This window comes from Podarcis liolepis (genome assembly GCF_965112155.1).
Source record: "Podarcis liolepis genome assembly, chromosome: 13".
NCBI classification, from domain to species: domain Eukaryota; kingdom Metazoa; phylum Chordata; class Lepidosauria; order Squamata; family Lacertidae; genus Podarcis; species Podarcis liolepis.
The window spans coordinates 21236954-21258108 of record NC_139573.1 but is presented as its reverse complement, the minus strand read 5'-3'; the positions used below and the strand labels follow the sequence as shown (position 1 = coordinate 21258108).

Sequence of the window (21155 nt, the reverse complement as noted above, 5' to 3'; positions counted from 1 at the left end):
ATAAATTAGGAGCTGGTTATGAACACACAACCTGAGGTCCTGGCAGGCTGTTTCAACAAGCATGCCTTATCACACTTGAAGAGTTACCACATCTGCAGGATTTCTGTTGAAAAAATCACGTTCAAAAAAGTTGGATGGAAACAATAAGAACAGAACTAGATAGATGCAACCCAAATAGGTACATGTTCTTGAGAAGCACATGAGGGTGGGGGTGGGGGAGAAAATCCACAAAATAAGGAGTTGAGCTAAACAAAGGCAACTCCTGGCTGAAAGGTACCATATTCTGATCGAAGGCTTCGCTGATTCTAGTACCATTGTGAACAGATAATTACAATTTCCTTGAAAGCCTCCACATGTTTTGCAGTTTCCCAAAACAATCTGTTCCAGGAAAGATAACCAGAAAACTACCATAAATCTACCACACATACCCTTTAGAAAAAGTCAGGTCTTGTAGATCAGGTAAGCTTATTCACAGGTTTATTCCAAGTGGTGGCATTTATTGTACAGATCCTCAGGACCATGGAAAAAGACCAAATCAACACAGGATTCCAAGGGTGGGATTTTGGGGTGGGATGGGGGGGAAGAGAATAAGATCAAATAATGACAGGACGTAATTCCGATGGCTTATAAACACTAACAGGATAATAAATTCAGACTCTTTTCTCTCCATGCCAGCATTTAAGTACCTATATCTCAACCCATCCAAGCAACCCCAGGACTATGCAGGAGACTAAAAAAAGAGGGATGATTAAGAGACCTTTGGATCATATTCCTCCCTTCTGTTTATAAAGAGAGTCAACATCGCTATACTCCCAAGAACCAATTAGTAAAGGAGAGCAACAGAGGCAGGTTAATTTAGGACACTTCTATGGTGCAAATATTCAGCTATCTCCAACAGTTGTTTTTTCACAAACAACAGGTGCCGCTGCCTTTGGATGGTGGAAGCTGTACAGCCATTTAAAATTACCTCTCATAACTTGTTGATATCTCCCCATTACCACACATTTTTTATAAAACTTGCTGAGCAAAAGTACATTTCCCCATTCATTTTAAAGTGGGAGCTGTTGCTCAGAAGTTATAACAGCCCAAATGAAAACCAGAGAGAGAGAGACCCAACTTAATACAGAATTTCAACCACCCAGAAAAAAAAAATAACTGAGCACCATCTATTTTAATAGTGGGGTGAAATATTCAGCTACGGAGAGGGTTTGGCTTTCCACATTTTCTCTTTTGGCATTCCTCATTGCCACCTTCAGCAGATCACCTTCTGTCCAAGGTTACCTTTATTCCTCTGCTAGCAAAAAGACAATGGTGCCAAGTCTATGCGGCTTCCTCTTCAGTCTCATGGAGAACCAAGGGAGGTAAAATGCTACAAAAAACGAGAAAGGCCCCTAAGGTTCTGACTGAGACACTGACTTCGTGCTATCCCTTCCATCTAACCTGCAGGATCAGTCTACACCAGGTCACACTTAGGAGTGACCTCTATAATCCTAAGGACCAGAAACAAGATGATCTTTAAAAATAATAATAATGAAGGGGCAAGAAGCAACAGAACATCAAATGTGGTTACAAATCCTCATACTGGATGCAACGTCCCAGTTTTAAAAAATAGTAAAATAATTGACAGTAAGAACTCAAAACCACCTTCGCCCTCCAGCTGAAAATGGGTGAGGGGCATGGCCATCAGAATTTATCTTGCAGCTTGGGAAAATACCCAGACTCGAAAAGGGGGGGTTTGCACTCCCAACTGTGCAACAGAGTCTCTCTTCTTCAGAGGATAATACACTTCCTTTTGGAAGATTTCTTCTTGCGCCCATTGCTGATCTTTTCCTTGTGTTTTCGGATTTCTCGCACCAGGGTGTAGAAAGCATCCTCCACTCCCTTTTTAAGACGAACGAGTATACCAAATGAAAGTAAGAAAAGACACAAACAGAAGACATCGTTAGATTTCCCATTTAAATATTAGAGGTGTCGGGGGTATTGGATTTTTATGCCGGTGATGTTTTTTTCTATCCATTGCTAGTAGGCAGAAATAATATTACTTGGGAGCGGGGAGGTCGTCACGCTATTCCTGTTTACGGGATCCTTTCTCTCCCGATAAGCCCTTTCCTTCATATCAGTAAACCATTCATTCACATCTGCCTTCACTGAGAAAGGTTTTTTGGCAACTAGACACCAGCAGTAGAATGATGCCATGCTGATAACCGTCTTATCATTAAGCTGACGCAGCACGAACTAAGACAGCAGGCATTAATGACATGGCAGTTCACAAATAAGAATGGTTACCTTGTACCAATGCCATTCCTACTCCAAGTCATATAGGAGAAGAGCAACTGTGCTGGCTTATAGCGTGAATCCCGTTGTTTGGCATTTTGAGCACACAGCCAACATAAAGCAAAACTATTTGCTTTTTGTCTACATGCTGATGAACAGAAGATTTAGGCTGGAAACTCTTGACTTGGAGAGGGCGCGTTGATGCAGCAGATAAACTAGGGCAAGATTCAGCTGCAATTTATTCCAAAACCCGCTTGGAACACTGTCTTGAGCTATAGCTACGAAGATCAAAGACCTTTCACTTTCTCCCACAGTAAATACCATACCTGTCTGGTTTTGGCAGAGGTCTCTACAAAGGGGATTCCGTAGCTTCTGGCAAGCTCCTGGGCTTGTTTCGTATCCACCGTCCGGGAGGGCAGATCACATTTATTGCCAACAAGCACCATCGGAACATCATCGGAGTCCTTCACACGGTTGATCTGCTCCCTGGAATTACAAAGGCAACGAGTCACAAACAGGGAACAACCGCCTAGATCAGCAGCTCCCAAACTTGATTCTGGTTTGGGCCCCCTCCAAAGTAAAATATATTTGAGATTATTGGTGTTAATGAAGTATACACCAGAAGTTCAGTTTGTCCTTTGTTTTATCTGTGTGCAAAGCAACTGAGGTCCAAATTAGATGTGACATACAGATGTATGCATGAGAACATAAGAAAAGCCCCGCTAGATCACGCCAATGGCCTATCTAGTCCAGCATCCTGTTCTAACATTGGCCAGCCAGATGCCCCCAATGGGAAGCACCCAAGCAGGGCCGGAGCACAAAACACTCTCCCATTTTTTTTTATCTAACCCAAAAAAGGCTTAGAAAGTTCCCAAGTTTGAGTAGAGATATGGTACGGTGGGGTAGCTTAATCCCTTTCCCTTTTGCTGCTTTAAATGTCACAACTAGCTGCTTTCTTCTGGTGGGGGAGAAAAGCAGTCAACAAAAGCTATTCCAAGGAAGAGAATAGTACAAAAAAGGACTCAACTGCACCTGCCATTACCTGACCTAAAGTCACTGACTTGTTTTGCTTTGGTTGGTTGGCTTTTTTAAAAAAAACCACACACACACACAAATGAAGTAATACATGTGTCAGTGTAGTTTGCCCTTAAGAGACAGCCATTCTACACTTAAAAATTAGATATAGCACATCCATACACATACTTAGGAGTGGTTTGCTGCTGAAGTATGCATTCATACTTTTTTTGAAAGAGAAGTCTAGAGATGTGAAGGCCTGGCAAAAACCCAGAAAAATTAAAAGAACACATTGGTGTTTGCTGGTTTTTCTGAAGTTTGTTTTGCTTTAAGAAAACCAAAACTTCAAAATATTTTCTTTTAGACTAAGGAACAGAATATTTAATACTCAGGTGTTCATATATTTACCTCCCCCAAAATAATTTCTAAAATTGTGTAACAGGGAGACTTTTATGTACGACTACAGCAGATCATTACAGTTCCTGTACACTGAGGACAAGCAAGCCCTGAGTTGTACACCGAGTACAACTTTCAAATGCAAGAGCATGAGGAAGGATTCAATACTGTCTTTGTGGCTTTCCCCTTGTTGGCATACTTGGTGGATCTGTTTCTGCTCACACTAGGCCTCAAAGGACTGGGAGTGGGAGAAAGTATAGAGCAAGAGCAACATAATTTTGTTGACATCCAATTCACACTGCTACAGATTTGTTAGATTCAAGGGCAGAAGCATCAGTGATGATACCACTGCTTCTACATTTGCCTAGATGACAACACAAGCAGCACACTTAGGGCTTGATGCTGAAAAGGTACTTTCCAGTGTTGCAGAGTATAGAGCATATTCAGGTACTTAGCTCAGGAAAATGCAGTCTGGGATTCCTCCAAGCATATCATTCCTGCCACATGGTGACAAAGATCTTTGCACAATGCAGCCTACGACTCCTCTTCTTACCTACTTCAGATTCTTCCACCTTCTGCTGCAAGTCTTGCCCGCCTGCCCAATGTGATGGGGCTAGCCCAAAAGGGGCTTTGCAGGCCCTGCCAATTGACAGTGCCTGCAAAGCTCCATTGCATAGTGCTTCCCAGCTAGTTGTCAGGTGCTTGGGAATCACAGCACAAAGCCCTCTGCAAGGTCTGTGCCTGGCACCTCCAAAACAATAAGCTTAGGGCTTGCAAAGTTTCTGAAGCACCCAAACTCCAGCTGGTTCTCAGGCAATTGGCATGTGCTGCGAGAGATGTCAGGTGCTGATGGATGGGGTGTCCCATCCACCTGACAAAGGTGGTTTGCAGGGGTAGGGGGAGATGGGGACTAGGCCAAAACAGTTCTCCACCCCTGCTATACAGGAAGGAAAACAGATGGAGGACAGAGAGCTGCCCACACACCTGTAGTGGTGAACATCTTCGAAAGACTTTGTGTTGTTGATTGCAAAGACACAGAGGAAGCCTTCTCCTGTCCTCATGTACTGGTCACGCATAGCACTGTACTCCTCTTGCCCAGCTGTGTCCAAGATATCCAAGAGACACGTCTCTCCATCGATTACCACTTGCTTCCGGTATGAATCCTGGGGTTCAGAAGCACCAAGAAGAGCAAGAGTGAAAGAAAAAAATGTTAACAAGTGACATGGGAAACATGGGTGTAAAGCACAGCAACAGAAAGCCAGCAAGGAGGCAGTTGGAAACAATTGGTTCAAGCCAAAATTCAGGAAAGAAATGGACCCAATCTTGGACATGATAAAAAGATTGTAGATGCCTCTATAAAGAATGGAGAGCTACAGAGGGAGACAAAGTGATGGAAAGAGGACTAGTGTTTTAGAAGCCCAGAAAAGAGATGTTATAGTCCAAAGCTTTGGAGATGGCAGGCAGGTCAGGAATATAAGGACTCGGAAAAGGCATACAAATGGGGCCATGCAGAAGTTGCTGCCAATATTATAAAGTTCACATACCTCTATAGTGGGATCATACTCGTCCACAAAGTGATTCTGAATCAACTGTATAGTCAATGCACTCTTCCCAACACCACCAGCACCCACCACCACCAGTTTGTATTCTGTCATCTCTGCTGGGTTCCAGAGCAAGCTGCACAAAGAAAAAGAAAGTAGAATCAATCTCTAGCAGAAGACACAGTGTCAGTTCCCCTCTGTGCTACCAAGAATTTGCATGAGTTTTGGCCACATCTTCCTAGATATTTGCTCCTAGCCAGATTGCTACGTCCATTCTATTTGCAGGAAATCCTTTCAACACTTTCCCCAAAAGCAGCACTCTGAATTGGTCAATCTAACTAGAATTCTTGCTTTTTCTAGGTAGATGAATGTCAGGTCACTTTATCATGAAGCTGGGATTGGTGTTAATTGACTCCTCATACAGCTGCTAGAGAAATCGCAGACAGTAGGACTTCAAGTGTCAGGCATGCTTATGGCTGCCAGCGTTTACCACCACCACCATCACCCTGCAACCAAAAAATCAACAACAACAACCCTGGACGGGGCCACAAAGGAACTGGAAGAGGAGCTACACAGCTCAAAAAATATATGGTGGATCAGAGGATTCAACTTCGCAGGTTTTTATTGTTCATTTATACAGCATCAACTAAGCACACAAGACTTTTAGCAAAGTGTCTCTGTCTCAAAGGGCTTACAAAATAAAACCTGAGAAAGGAGAGGATATGGAAGTAGGGAGGCATATGCATTTGTTTCAGTTACATGTAACCTGGTTACTACAGCAGGATGTGGGAACTAAAGGGTTGCAGTAAAGGCTTCTCAAGGGTCCTGGATTATGGGTGGTGTCTGGTGGAATTGAGAGCTGAGACTCTGGTCACTTGATAGAACACAGCTTCGCTTGCTGCCTGCCTGCCTGCCCCAGTACTTCCTGCAACTTAATGATACAGCATTTGCCTTGCATGCAAAGGGTCCTGGGTTCAATCACTGGCATCTCCAGGTAGAACCCTGTCTGAAGCCTTTGAGAGCTGCTGCCAGTCAATGCTGATAGCTGTAAACCAGACAAAACAGAAGCCAGCTTCCTATGTTCTTAGGCAGGCTGAATCAGTACATCTGATCCACACCAACCACGCAGGATCCCTGCCCATCCCCACAACGACTGTTGCTCGTTTCAACAGAAGTTCGAGAAGTAGCAGGTTCAGTTCAAACTTTGGACTCTCTTTCCCATTTCTGCGGTCTACCAGGGAAGGTACGTCCGGCTAGAGACCTACACCCTGAGATTTCTACTCCTTGCTACAACTCCACACACACACCCCGCCCGCCCGCGCGCAATTTGCTGGCCTCACTGCCAAGCAACCCCAGTTCTGTGGAACGCAACCCAACCCACCCAATCGCTCCATGCAAGCAGAAGTCAAGATTCCTCCGTCAGATGCGGCCCACCTGGGGGAAGAAGCAGGAAGGGATCGCGGACGCTGGCCAAGGAAGAGGGGGGATGCGGGCACAAACCACGCACGTGGGAAACCCGGGACGAGGCAGAAGGCTGGGGCTTGAGGGGAAGAGGCTGCCCGGGAGGAAAGAGGCGGCGGCGGGGATGGGTGGAGCCAGTCCCGGGCTCCCTCGGTCGGTATTGCAACACGCCTCGCGCAGCTGCCAGCCCTCTTTCAGCCCTCGTCCTCCCGCAGGCAGGCAGGCATCTGGCCTCCCGGAGCCCTACCCCGGCTGCGCGCGCAGAAGCAGCCACCTTGCCATGTTTATGCACCGCTTTTGCTAAGCAGGTGCCCCACCCTGGCGCAACCCCACAATGGCTGCGCGCCTCCAGGGGCCGCGGACCCAGCGCCAACCCGGCGGCCCTTGCAGAAGGGAAGCCCCCCCCCGCCGCGCCCTGCCCTCTCGCCCTCCGCTGCCCTTCCAAGCTCTCCCCCCCCCCGCCCTGCATCCCCTTTGGGGGGGGCTGCTGTCAATCACCCGCCCCCTCGCCTCTTGGTACTCACCCGCCCTACGGGGAGGGGGAAGACGGGCTCGGGGTCTCAGGCACCCCCCATGTGGGAGGGAAGGGGGGCCAGCGGCGGCGGCGGCGCGCGCTCTCAGGGCCCTGGGCCGGCAGCGGAAAACCCCTCCCTCCGCAGCCTGACAGCTCCCCTCCGCGCCCCGCCGGGCTGAGCCGCCCGGCCAATAAGAGCGCGCCGCCGCCCCGGATTGGCCAATCGGAGTCGGGTGGCGCCATAGAGTCGAGGGGAATGGGTGCGGCTAGAGAAGCTGCCGGATGGGCTGGAGGACTTGGGCGGCGACGGGAGGGAAGGGCGTCCGCCGGAGGTTGGCATGGACGGGCTTGCGGGAGGCGGGGCGGGTGAGATTTAAAGGGCCAGCGCCTCCCCCCCCCCCGCGCGCGCTCTCTGTTTCTCTCCCTCCCCGGGGAGGCTCTGTGGATTCAGGCAAATTTGACGGCTGGCGCTGCAGGTTGGCTAGGGAGTAGCCCCATGGATTTAACAGAGGCGGCGTTGTGTCGGGATAGCTGGGCGGTGGGCATGTGCAGAATCATAGAACTGTGGCGTCGGAAGGGACCCCGGGGGTCATCTAGTCCAACCCCCTGCAATGCAGGAATCCTTTGGCCACTCATGCTCTAACGACTGAGTTATCCAAAGGGAAGCAGGTTAGACTTTGGAGAGCTTACCTCTGCTTATTTGGGCTTGAATAGAGGCCGTGGGTTCCTTTCCTGCTGCGGATCCTCATTAAAACACCCTTGTTATTTATCCCATCACTGCTCAGGGCTGCTGCAAAAGGGCCGCTTCGCTTATTTCGCCGACACTCCTGCTCCAACTGAATTGTCGTCCCTTCTCTTGCATTTCATTTCCCCTTGAGTCCGCGGCTTAACATACCCACTCTAAAAACTACGTGTCTGTATCCCTGCAACAAAGGATTGTACTTTATGCATCTGATGATGGAAGTGACTCTGAGTCCACAAATAAAGATGTATTGCCTTAGACCAGGAGCAGGCAGGCTGCAGACTTGGCATAACTATGTTTTGTTTTGAACTAGAACATCAGGATCTGCCAGCCAGAACAAGGTGAGGAATGATGGCATAGAGGACTCATGCACACTTTGAACCAAGTGCCAGGGTGCCCCTGGGCACATTTCAGTCCTGGAATTTGTTTTCTGACCCAGAACTGGATCACACAGTCCTTTCAAATGCGAATAGTTCCTGATTCCCCATCCCCAAGTTTTCTTCATTTCAGCGATTTATTTCGGAGAAGGGATGGGAGGAGATGTTTTGCTGCTGCTGTCATTAAACTCTTGGGAGTCAGAAATGCCTGTCGATCATCCTGAGATCTAGCAGTAAATCTTGACCTACCTTCTCCTCATCCCTGCCTCTTGCCTTGCCAGGGCTAGAGGGCAGCCAGGGCTCCCCAAACCAGCATAAGGACCGTTGTTGCCCTAACAGTGCTATCATTTTGACTTGGCACAAAGTATCTAAGACGATTAGATGTAGCCTGCAGTTGCATCCAGATGACCTATTTACTGAGCGTTCATCCTGATTTGTTTGCAGAGTTTATGGAGAGGCTAGGCGACATTGGCTCTTATTGAGCATCGATTCTGATCTGTATGTGAGGACGTTATGCTACGTGTCAGACAATTGTTCTCCCGTACCTTCTGATGAATTTCCTCTTCATTTTTCACAAAAAGTCTGCTCTTTTGGGGGAAGCAGGTATGTTGTTCAAGACCTCCAAATCCACTTCAGTTGGACAACCTGAATTGGTCACTGTGGGATGGAACCCCACTTTGCAAAGAGCAACAGTTCTGAAGTGCCCTAAGAGAACTCCCAGTTTGCATGTCCCACCTCTTCCAGGTTACAGGGGGCCAAACTGAAATCCTGGAGCCAGCACTGGCCTTGGAGATACATGAAGCCATGTGGGAGTGGGGGAGACCAGGGCTTTGGGCTATAGGGCTTATCCTAGCTGCACGGCAGCTGGGAGAACAACATTGTGATCCAGTTATTAAGAGCACAGTCATCTTACTAAGAGCAGGGTGGCACAATGTGTTTGCTTTCACAGTTTGCATGCACAAAGCCCCTACACACACACACACAGACACAGACACACACACACACACACACACAGACACACACACACACCAGTGTGATGTCCATGGGTGTAGGCAGAGAGGGGCAGCTGCCCCCAATCAATAAAAATCAGTAAAACTCATGGCTAACTGAAGTTCTGCCCCCCACAAAGGCCTGTCCCCCAACAAAAATCCTGGCTATGCAATGGTGATGCCTTAGTACACATTGATGCGCTTTGATAGTGCACATTAACAGCAAGAAAGGCTTGGCTGAATCTTTCCCTCCAGCTTTGCATTTTTCAGTTCTATTAGGCCACAAAGGTAATATTCTGGATGGGTGCCAGGAAACTCATTTCTAAGCTCCTTCCCGAAACATGGTTGGCAATCAACAAATGTCCCTGCGAACCCAAGAGTCCTGGATGCCACCCTGAGAATCTTGATAATCTACTTCAGTGCTCCTTTCAAACCACCAGCTGTTACAAACAAGCAGTGAAAAATGGATGTACGCAAATACGCTTTTTACATGTTACAAGAAGAGGCCTCGAGTGCCTCTTTCCATCTTTTGATGACCTATTAGTTTCCGACAAATCAGTTCTATATTGGGTACCACTCCCCTCCCAGAGCAGCCTGGAATCCTGACGTATTGCAGATGCCTCTTCATTCCCGAAAGGTCTTCAAGATCTCTAATGGGGCCATTAGGCTGAAGGGCCCCATGTGCACTTAAAGCAGGCCAGATACAGATGAAAGTCCTTGTCCTAAAGCCCACCAGGGTACCAATTAGATTCAGAGGGCGAACTGTGGAGGGAAAATTACAGGATGCTGTGAAGAAGAGGACTTGGTGCAGGAGTGTCATTTAATGCATTAAATTGTGCTGGAAAGAAATCTTAAGTAGCTGGGGTGGCATTTGCCTCCCATATTCCCCTGCATCAGTTTTTAGATAGGAAACTACAACAGGACACAGGAGTGCTTATTTTTGTTCAAATAATCTGTAAAGCAGCCTTCCCAATCCCCAGCCAGGTGGTGCCCTCTGTATGGCTTGGAGCTGATGGGATTTGTAGTCTAAAGCCTTTGGAGGACACCGGCAGCTTGGGGAAGCCAGCTTGAAGCATCACATATGCCGATAACACTGTTGTTGTTGTTAAGCACATACAATGCTTCAAGCAGGCTTCCCCAACATGCCGGTGTCCTCCAAAGGCTTTAGACTACAAATCCCAATCAAACCCAACCATACAGAGGGCACCACTGGGTCAGGGAAGGCTACTTTACAGTATTATAACAAATACTGGCTAGGAGCAGGATCTCTGAGGTCCCTGGAGATGGAGCAAGGCTCATTTGGAAGCAGGGTTGCCCATTTTTATAATAGGCCGTGTTCCAGGCCTTTAAAAGCAGTCTGAATGTAGAAGTTCAAAGATCAGTCCACCATCTCCCCTAGCAGGAAGCTAACGTAGTGGAGAATTAAAACTTTATTTGTATGTGTCCGACTGCTGCAGAAGGCGGGGAGGCTAGGCCTATTGGGGGAGAAGAAGTTGGACGCCCTCGCTGGGAGTTCCAGCTGCTGGTTTCTTTAGGGGTTCTGGAGTGAAATTTGGCCAGGAGAGCTGGAGAGTTTGGGTCTGGTGCAGTAGAATCTGTCTTGAAGGGACTGTTCCCATATGAGCCTGCCTGAGCCCGTTATTCAGAAGTGAGATGGGTGTGGAGGTGACAAGGGATAGTTTTGGGATCTTTTAAGAACATAAACAGAGCCTGCTGGGACATGCCATGTCTGTGGGAAGGCTGCAAGCAGGAGTGGTATTCAGGGTCACACTGCCTCTGAGGGCCTGTCCACATTTTGGTTTGCCCTGTGGTGTTTTCTTCCACTTGTTCTAGAGTCTAGAACAATCTAGACACTGTTCTGAGAGGCTTTTCATTTGTCCCACTGTTTTCCCCCAGAGAAGCCTCTGTTAACTGCTGAATCGAAACAAATGCCAGTCTGCAAAAACCTGACTGACGTTTGTTCCAATCCTGTGGTAAACTGCGGGTTTCCCCTGGGAATGGGGCAGGACAAACAAAGAACCTCTCAGACTTGTGTCTAGAAAGCCCATGGCAAACCGCAGTGTGGATGAGCCCTGACAGTGGCTGTAGAATATTTTCTGTCATAGGAGCCAACTCCTAGGGGTCGTGGGGGCTTTGGCCCCAACAATAAAATATTTGAGGCCCACAAAGTTGATGGGCATTCCCGTTCAAATGGTGTGTGTGCACTGTATCATGTGACCCATCAAATCCCATATGTGGGGTGGGCCTTACCTGGGCCCCCTCAATATTATATTCAAGTTTGCACCCCTGTTTTCTGTGGTAGCGCCTCGTCTCTTGAACTTCCTCACCAGAACAATTCACCCTGTGCCAATGCTAATAACATTTGGGCCTCAGCTCCAAACTTTGCTTCCCTCCACCCCAGGAATTAATGTTAGATTGACTGAAGCTCGCCCAGCAATCTCTGTTTAATTGTGATATTTTATAGCAACTGATTTTAATGCCTCGTTTTGGAAGCCGACCTTACAGCACAAGGTGGGGTGAACGTGTTTTAAATAAAATCCAGTAATAATGAACGCACACCAACCCTCCAGAGTGGGCCTCCTTGGAGCTAGATCTCCAGATTTCTCTCAAAGATGTGATTGTTTGGAAAAGCACTGCAGGGTGAATAATGTACACAGGTGAAGTGGCTGTAAGGAGGGCAGCGAGATTAGAGAAGAGGCAGCAGGGCACAGAGTTCTCTGGCCTCAAAAACAGGAAGACCTCTTGGCAGGTGTCTACTTCTTGCATGGTTGACCACCCTCCTCCAATTCACTTTGAGGAGTCAATTAGCTCTAATTACCCCCCACCCCAATGTTCCATCAATTTTCTGACAAAGGATGTGAATAAATTGCGCATTAAAAGAGATTAGTACATCTCTCTCTCTCTGTTCCCCATTCAGCTGGGTTTCTGGGGGCCATTACAGTCAATTACACATATGTTCCCGCCGCCCTGTGTCTTTTGTCTGTGGAGTAATGACGCAACCCGACCTGTGCCTTCCCCCTCTATAAATCCTGGGTCCCCTACTTTGTGGGGAATCAGACATCCAGCGGCTCCTGACAGGTTTCAAGGTATGAATTCCTTAAAATCTATGATGGAGGTTTGGGATTTAAGGGTGTTGGTTTGGGGGTGTGGGGGTAGGACACCGGCTGACAGACTGTTAAGAGAGTTTAAATGGAGCAAGCTTGTTTTCTGCTGCTTCAAGAGGGTGGGACTCAGACAGATGGATTCAATTACAAGAAAGGAGATTCCGACTGAACCTTTCTGACAATAAGAGCTGTTCAACAGTGGAGTGGTCTCCCCTTGGGAGGTGATGGACTCTCCTTCCTTGGAGGTTTTTAAGCAGAGGTTGGATGGCCATCTGTCAGGGATGCTTTAGTTGAGATTCCTGCATTGCAGGGCTAGATGACCCAACTCTCCAGTTCCATGAAATGGGGCACAGCAGGGGTGTCACTGTCTTTTGCTCCAACGGGGCAGGCAGAAATTCAACAGGTTCGTTTTTTTGTGGCCTAAAGCAGTGATAGAAATGTCTCCACCTGTTGAATGTATGGCTGTTGTGCAGGTGCCAAGAGGAACAGGAGCCCTGTCAGGGAAGATTTGGCACGCATGTACCACATTTAATGCGCCTGCATCTTAAAAGCACCATGAAGTCGTCGCTGTTTGAGAGGGTTGCGGGTTATTAGGGGCTAGAGGTCACGATGCGGTTGGGCTTTGAGCTGAAGAGAAGAGGCCTGCAGCTCAGTTATCTTTTGGGGAGGTACCATCCAGCACAGTTTCAGAGCGCATGCAGACCATGGGGCGCTGCCTTATTCTGAAACCAGCCTCTTGGGCCCTCTAGCTTAGTGCAGATACTCTGACTTGCATCTGACCCTTCAAATGGCCGTGCTTGTGGAGGGATCGAATCTGGGAACATTGCATACAAAGCATCCCCTCTGGCAATGGCTATTGGCAGTCTTGCTATGAGGATTTGCTGAGAGCATCATCCAGTGAGTGGAGTTGGAAAGAAGATGAGGAGTGTGTGTTTGTGTAAGCAGACAGCGCTCTTTTTCAAAGGCTTGAAATTACACTCAAGGTGCCCTTGGTGCGCACTTGTATCCCACCACAGACCATAGCCGCTATGTGACTAGTGGCTATGGTCTGTGGTCAAACAGGTTTTGAAGACTTCTTAGTGCTTAAAACACTCCCTGCAAAACTGGCAACAGGCAGACAAAAATTGTATACACATCACCAAGGGAACCAATATTACCAGTATATATTTATCGTGCCTCTTGGGGAGCTCTCAAGAAATAATGTCTATCATAATCCTGGTATTCTGGGTGGCTCTGTGGTCTAAACCACTGAGCCTCTTGGGGTTGCCGATCAGAAGGTCGGCGGTTCCAATATCCAGAATGGGGTGAGCTCCTGTTGCTCTGTCCCAGGTCCTGCCAACCTAGCAGTTTGAAGCACGCCAGTGCAAGTAGATAAATAGGTACTGCTGCTGCGGGAAGATAAACGGCATTTCCATGCACTTTGGTGTCCCATTGCACCAGAAACGGTTTAGTCATGTTGGCCACATGACCTGGAAAGCTGTCTGTGGACAAAGGCCGGCTCCCTCTGCCTGAAAGCGAGATGAGCACCACAACCCCATAGTCGCCTTTGGCTGGACTTAACCGTCCAGGCGTCCTTTACTTATTCTGGATTGGGAATGTGATTTAGTGGGGGAAACAGATTCAGACTGGAAACCAGAATGCTTCCTTGATTTCTTTCTTCCCCACAGATGATGTGGAGCTCTCAATCTGTGCTCTGTGCATCTTTGCTCCTCTGCGGGCTACTTGGGGAATGCTGTGGAACCGTTCTGGTGGTGAGTTACACTGCCCCCCCACCCCATCAACCCTACTTGATAGAAAGCTGTCACTGGCCTCCCTGTGTCCCTCCTGATCACCAGCATGGCTGGGCTGGTCCTCACATGCAGCAGAAATGAAGTGGCAAGATGGAACTGCATCGGTTCAGACTGTTGCAGGTGGCGCAGTTTGTTTGTTTTTAATGTATATAGGCTTAATTTCAAAATAGGCTTCTAAGCAACTTGCTAAGCAGGTTCTGCAGACATATCATGCATTTAAAGCACCCCCCCCAAAAGCTTGGGAACTGTAGTTTGTGAATGGTGTTGTGAACTGTAGTTCTGCAATGAGGCCTTCCACCGTTCAGCTTCCGTTCTTAGATGGAGGTAAAATTCGCAAACCGGGACAGTACTTCTGGTTTTGTGGAGTTTATAAACCGAATAGTTCATAAACAGGGCTGTTCTTAAACCGAGGTACCGCTGTACTGGCATGTATCCCTCCATCCACAGAAGTTTTCTCCATAGCAAATGTCACCCTCTGACTCACTGTTGGCAGGCTTAGTTTCAGGGTACTTTTCCTCTTGTTGCATGTGCAGCCCAAGGACAAACGCGGCTGGACCCTGAACAGCGCTGGATACCTCTTGGGACATCGTAAGTCAAGTCAGGATTTGCTTGGCATGAGAAGGATATGGCCACAGACCCTCCAAGTGTCCCTGTCTTCCAGGGACGTCCCTGATTTAGAGAAGCTGTCCCAGTTTCGGATTTGATCCTGGAATGTCCCACTTTCCCTTAGGATGTCCCTATTTTGATTGTGGAAATGTTGGAGGGCCTGGAGTTATCCAACCCCAACAAACCGTCTGAAGGCAATCCTGTATAGGGAAAATTTTCAAAATGTTTAATGATGTTTTTATATAAGTCGGAAGCTGCCCAGAGTGGTTGGGGCAACCGAGTAGGATGTGTGGGGTATGAAATCATCATTATGGAATGGGACGTCCCTATTTTCATCAGAGAAATGTTGGAGGGTATGTGGCTAAAGGGCAAGGGGAAGAATGAAATGATATTGGAAGCTGAAGTTACCTTTCCCTGGGGAATAAATTCCATTGAACTCCATGATTGCACTATAAGGTATCTGCCACCGTATGTGGAAGCAGGTCCAGGAGTTGTCATTGTGTGTGTGTGTGTGTGTGTGTAGTAATTTTATGTTGTGAACTGCCCTGAGATCCTCTGGTATAGGGCAGTATACAAATTTAATAAATAAATAGTTAATAATAAGGAAGAACAGAATAAGAGGCCTGCTGGATCAGCCCAATGGCCCATCTAGTCCAGCATCCTTCACAGTGGCCAACCAGGGAAGCCCGTAAGCAGGACCTGAGTGCGAGAGCAGCTCCCCCCACTTATGATTCCCAGCATCTGATGCTCAGAGGATGCTTGCCGCCTTTGACTGTGACAGCCAAGCAGAAGGCCTGCGAGAGCCACCATTGCTTGCGGAATACGCCCCCTTTTCGTCCATGCCTCTGTCCTCTCTGCTCAAATAAACCTTTGCTGGTTTATTTCCCCGGCGCTTCAGAAAACCTGCAAATCCTGTCGGATTAGAGATGACATAACGATGCCTTTAGCATAACCACTTCAGCTTTCAGGGAAACATTTCTCTTGTTAGGGATGCCACCTTCCAGGCCTGGCATGAGCGTGCAGCACCCATGGGCAGCTGCTGGAATGCCAGCGCAGATGCCTCTCCTGGGAAGGGCTGTAGCTCGGAGGGAGAGCATCTGCTTGGGATGCAGAACGTCCCGGGTTTGATCCCCAGCGTCTCCAAGTAAGGCAGGGAGGGACTGAAACTCTGGAGAGCTGCTGTCAGCTGCTTCAGGCAGCACTGAGGAAGATGGGCCAATGGTCTGATTTTGTAGGGGTGCGGGGAGGAATAAGTTGGGTTTTTAATGCAAAGCTCCTTATTTCACACTTTCTGAAATACCGTATTTTTGCTCTATAAGACTCACTTTTTCCCTCCTAAAAAGTAAGGGGAAATGTGTGTGCATCTTATGGAGCGAATGCAGGCTGCGCAGTTATCCCAGAAGCCAGAAGAGCAAGATTGATTGCTGCTTTCCTTCACAGCGATCCCTCTTGTTGTTCTGACTTCTGAGATTCAGAATATTTCTTTTCTTGTTTTCCTCCTCCAAAAACTAGGTGCGTCTTATGGTCTGGTGCGTCTTATAGAGCGAAAAATACGGTGATCTTTGAACTGAAACACAGCTATTACTCGAAATACGCACTTTTCCAAATTGCAGGATGCGTCTCTCCAATCCAAGCATGCGTATACTGTTATTATGGGATGGGAAAGTGTGCCTAAAAATGCATGTGTCAGTAAAAACTAATGTATAAAAGGCATGATGTCTTGCAGAAATGTGTATATTGGGCAAATTTGCATATAAAAAAATGTGCATTTGAGGCGATACTTGCACCGATACGCTGGCAACTTTCCATGGGGCTCATAAGAAATTGAGAATGGGCAAAATGAATGAATGAATGTGTAGAACTGAGAAAAATGAGAAACTGAGGGAACTCAAAATCATGGACAGCTTTGTCCATTCATATTGGCTAGCTCTAAGGCAACTTCCTTAGGGGAAAGAGTGCTGCTGCAGCCATCTCCTGCCTGCAGCTTCTGTCTGGCCACTGTGAGAACAGGATGCTGGACTAGAAAGGCCCTTGGTCTGATCCAGCCAGGCCTCTTCTTAGACAGCTGCCCAATGGGTCATTCCACATCAAATCAACGCAAAAAACAAGGGTTTTGTCACCCACCATCTCAGATTTTGATGAAACTTGGTGTACACCCTTCCCTTATGGTTGAAAGAAACCCCCTTAATTTTTTCCCCTCTATCTCAAACGGTTTGAATTTTATACCACTTCAAAGTTTCATGAAATCTGCATTTCTGTCCCTCTTTTGATCTTTGGGCTTGTGTACATTTTATTCTTTCCCCCCATAACCAATGATCAGATCTCTTTGAAATTTTACACAGAGCTCAATTACAAGATGAGGACTTGAGGAAAAAATACACCAGCACTCAAAAGATTTTATAAAGGCCTTAAAAATGTATAAATGTAGTTTTTTTGGTGGAAAAACTAGGTTTAGTAAACCTAAATTTTCAGCGTGTGGGCATGATGGAATCAAAAGTTTTTGATGGTGAAAATTATTGCAAAGACATGCTCTTTCTCAACAAAGAATAAAATTTATGGGTCTTTTATGTACACAAGGCCAAGGATCTCAAGAGGGACAGAAACGCAGATTTCACGAAACTTTGAAGTGCTATAAAATTAAAACCATTTGAGATGGGGGGGGAATTAAGGGGGTTTCTTTCAACCATAAGGGAAGGGTGTACACCAAGTTTCATCAAAATCTGAGACGGTGGGTGACATGACAATGTTGAGCTGATGTGGAATGACCCCAACGCTGGTTGTTTGCAACACTGCTGCCATCTGCCACTGCCACTGGTCTTCACCCCGCCCCCCCCGCCCCCCCGGAGTGGGCCCACCAGAAGATGCACATCTGAAGGCCTCCTCAGACTTGGAGCTGGACCAGCCATCTTCTTGTTAGGGTAAAAGAGGCAGGGTGTCAAGGGGCTGCATGTTAAGAGTAACTCGGTGCTATTGATGTACAAGGCCCTTCAAAGAGTCGAAGAGTAAAATTGGACAGGTCTCTGCCCCAAGGAGCTTGCAATAAGTCTTTGGAGGAAAACAAGGAGGGAGGGAAAATACTTCCTATCCGTCAGCCTTATCATCATAAATTCCATCTCCTCGCTCTTTAAATTAGTTTTCTGTAGTGTAATCCAGACAGTCAGGTGTGCAAGTTAAGTCTGCACAAGTTGCTAGTCCTCAGAGATTGCTACTGGTCCACATAACCTCCCGGATCCATGTTACTTCGTTTATAGCCCGTTGATGGCGTAAGAGGAAAGAACAAGTTATATTCCAATGTATGAAAACGTCCTGTCTGGTAGCTAAGGGGTGATTCTTATGTGCCACTAGCCAAAAGGCTGTTCACAAACCTGATGTAATCTGTATTTTTCCCCCTATGTAACCTGCAGCACTTCTCCCCTTGCACTCTCCTCTCCCCAAAGCAGATGCTCACCAGACACTGTCCAACAAAGGGAGCCTGGCGCATAAGCGAGATGCTATGGAGGACTTGTATTCCGTAGGGCAGGATTCCTTGGGTGAGCACCCTTTCACTGACTTCTCTGCCCTCTCCCCGCATGCTCCATTACGCTTGTGTTATAAGAAAAAAAAGCTGCTATTTTTCCCTTATGGGGTATCCAAGAGCCCGTATAGAATCCTTAGGTGGGTTCCCTATCGGAAGGAGAAAATAACTGAGGCCAACCAGAGAATATTGAGAAGCAAAGCAGCCAGTAAGCCTGATCTTTATTAAACTGTTGCAACAGGGTCCCCCGCTCACCCCACGCAGGGAGGGGGGAGAGGAACCACAAACAAGGGTGTGCAAGCCCTTATATAGACTTTTGAAATTGCCCACCTTGTAGTTCAATACCACCCCCCTGAAACATCACTGAAAGGGACGGGAAATCCAGCAGAAATCCTGTCTGGCAGGATACTGATACAGTGGTACCTCGGGTTAAGAACTTAATTCGTTCTGGAGGTCTGTTCTTAACCTGAAACTGTTCTTAACCTGAAGCACCACTTTAGCTAATGGGGCCTTCCGCTGCTGCCGCGCCGCCGGAGCACGATTTATGTTCTCATCTTGAAGCAAAGTTCTTAACCCGTATGTAACCTGAAGCGTATGTAACCTGAAGCGTATGTAACCTGAGGTACCACTGTAATGGTCATGGATTGTTTTACCTGGGCAGCCTGGCCATTCCTTTTGAGATGCTAAATACTTAGTTCCAGATCACAGGCTCACCCTATTCATACACAAATATGCCCTTAAGACAGGATTTGTGAGCAAAGATGCAATGGGGAGAATATTTGAGGTTACTGGAAGAATCAAAATGGCTTCAGGATGGTTCTCCTGTACTATTTCAGGCATGTGATTTATATTAAGGTTACCAGACATCCCCGTTTCCGGGGGACAGTCCCCAGATTTACAAATAAGTCCCCATACAAAATCCATTGAAGTTGAAAAGTGTCCCCGGATTCATTGAAAAAATCTGGTCACCTTAGTTTCTATACTTATGTATGTGTTTGCCTTGTAAATTTATGAACATTTATTTTTTTATATCTAAGACCTTAGAATTCCTATAACACTTGCCTGTCCCCATCAACTCCATTTCACCTGTCTTTCAGCACATGCGCTGCGCTCCTTAGATGACGGCGCCTTTCAAACCCTGATGGATTTTCTAGCCTACCTGAACCCCCAAGGTATGGACAGATGCTGGATTCTCTGGGAGAAGAGGGGCATTTTTTTTTAGGGAGTTGGGAAATCTGGTTCTGAATCTTCTCTGCTTTGGAACAAGGAATGCTGGGAGCTCTGTGTGGAGCAGGGCAGGATAGGGCTGGAAACCTGGAAAATCAAATCTCTTCTCTGTTGTCTTTTACAGATCAAAGAGCTGTTTCACGCCTGCCCTTCTTGCTGTCGGAGGAAGAGTCCTTGCGGCAGTAGTGGCCTGGCCTCCAGCCCGCGCCCTTCGGATTTGCTTGCTGCTGCCACCACCCCTCAGACTCCTCCCCATCCCCCACACATACAGGATTCTGCTTTATTCCTGACACAAAGTCACCTTCATACAATCTGGTGCCCCAAACAACTGTGCCTGTTGCACAGCCATTTCAGAGCTAAGCGCCCCCCTCTTTGAGAGAATCTCCCTCCCTTTGACTAAGCCACCCCAGAGATATAGGCTATAAACACGCCATACAGTTAAAGCACATGACTTCTCCCAAAGAATTCTGGGAACTGTAGTTTACCCACCACACAGTCAACATTCTCAGCATCTGCTTCTCAGCAGTGACGCCCTCCCTGTGGGACGCCCTCCCATCAGATGTCAAGGAGATAAAGAATTACACAACTTTTAGAAGACATCCAAAGGCAGCCCTGTATTGGGAAGATTTTAATGTTTGACATTTTATTATTTTTTATATTTTGCTGGAAGCTGCTCAGATGGGTGGGGAACAACAACAACAACAACAACAAATACTACTACTACTACTACTACTACTACTACTACTACTACTATATTCAACAAACTACAGTTCCCAGGATTCTTTGGGTGGGGGAAGTCACATGCTTCCAATGTGCTTTAAATATATGGTGTGTGCAGAGCTATACACTCAAATTAGCTCAGCCTCCCCCATCAGCACTACACCTTTACGCACTCCTTTCTAGAGACACACATGTATATCCACGCACAATCCTGTATGCATCATTTGTAATGTGTGAGTTTGTATAGGAAGAAATGTTGGAGTGTAGATGAACACATGCCCACATGTGCTCCTTTGGCACCTGCCCAGTGTCGCACCCTTGCCATGCTCGTGAACCTTAGTAGGAATAGCCATAGCTCAGTGGTAGAAGACATGCTCTGCACAGAGAACACACAAATTTAACCTTCTTTTCTAAGCCTAATTGTTGTTGGGTAGCATACAGTGGACGAGAAAACTAGAGATGGGGAGAAAGAGAGAGCTCTGCTTGCTGTTGTGATCAGTTGAATTCTATATATCTATATCATCTATATATCTATATCTATAAGGGGCTCCTGCACCTTTGTGTAGAAGCTCCCTCTTCTGAAATCCCCTCTGCTACACATAACACTTAAAGGGGCAGGAGCCCTGTCCTCTTTTTCACATCAGCACCGTACTGCTATCTTTCACCCCAACCAACTTCCCTATCCCTGGAACCAGTGGCGTAGCGTGGGGGGTGCCAGGGGTGCCGGCCGCACCGGGCGCAACTTCTGGGGGGGGCGCGAGTCCAGAGGGAAGGGGAACGCCCCTCGCTCAGCCCGCGCATCCCTCGCCCGCCGGCAGCTTCCCCTCCTCGCCTCGCTCAGCGCCGCCGCCGCGGATGCCGTCCAGACCCCCCAGCGCCCAGGGCC

General features: G+C 47.5%; 2 protein-coding genes across 6 annotated transcripts; one reads left to right on the top strand and one right to left on the bottom strand.

The window, feature by feature from the left end:
- Positions 1 to 462: 462 nt before the first annotated feature.
- LOC310691857 (GTPase KRas-like) lies at positions 463 to 7417 on the bottom strand. The gene is made up of 5 exons (XM_083472078.1): positions 7211 to 7417; positions 5229 to 5361; positions 4669 to 4847; positions 2601 to 2760; positions 463 to 1881 (listed from the first exon to the last, which is right to left on the bottom strand). The coding sequence occupies exons 2-5, from the start codon at positions 5337 to 5339 to the stop codon at positions 1771 to 1773; spliced, it is 561 nt and encodes a 186-aa protein (XP_083328204.1). The 5' UTR covers positions 5340 to 5361; positions 7211 to 7417; the 3' UTR covers positions 463 to 1770.
- Positions 7418 to 7507: 90 nt separating this feature from the next.
- LOC310691860 (galanin peptides-like) lies at positions 7508 to 20260 on the top strand. Of its 5 annotated transcripts, none has more exons than XM_083472085.1 (7): positions 7508 to 7566; positions 12226 to 12394; positions 14080 to 14163; positions 14736 to 14790; positions 18213 to 18338; positions 19420 to 19494; positions 19674 to 20260. In XM_083472085.1, the coding sequence occupies exons 3-7, from the start codon at positions 14080 to 14082 to the stop codon at positions 19733 to 19735; spliced, it is 402 nt and encodes a 133-aa protein (XP_083328211.1). In that variant the 5' UTR covers positions 7508 to 7566; positions 12226 to 12394; the 3' UTR covers positions 19736 to 20260. The 5 variants fall into 5 exon arrangements, with proteins under 5 accessions (XP_083328211.1, XP_083328210.1, XP_083328212.1 ...); XM_083472084.1 differs by lacking the exon at positions 7508 to 7566 and adding an exon at positions 7605 to 7869; XM_083472086.1 differs by lacking the exon at positions 7508 to 7566 and adding an exon at positions 7605 to 8283 and having other exon boundaries at positions 18246 to 18338.
- The last annotated feature ends 895 nt before the right edge of the window (positions 20261 to 21155 follow it).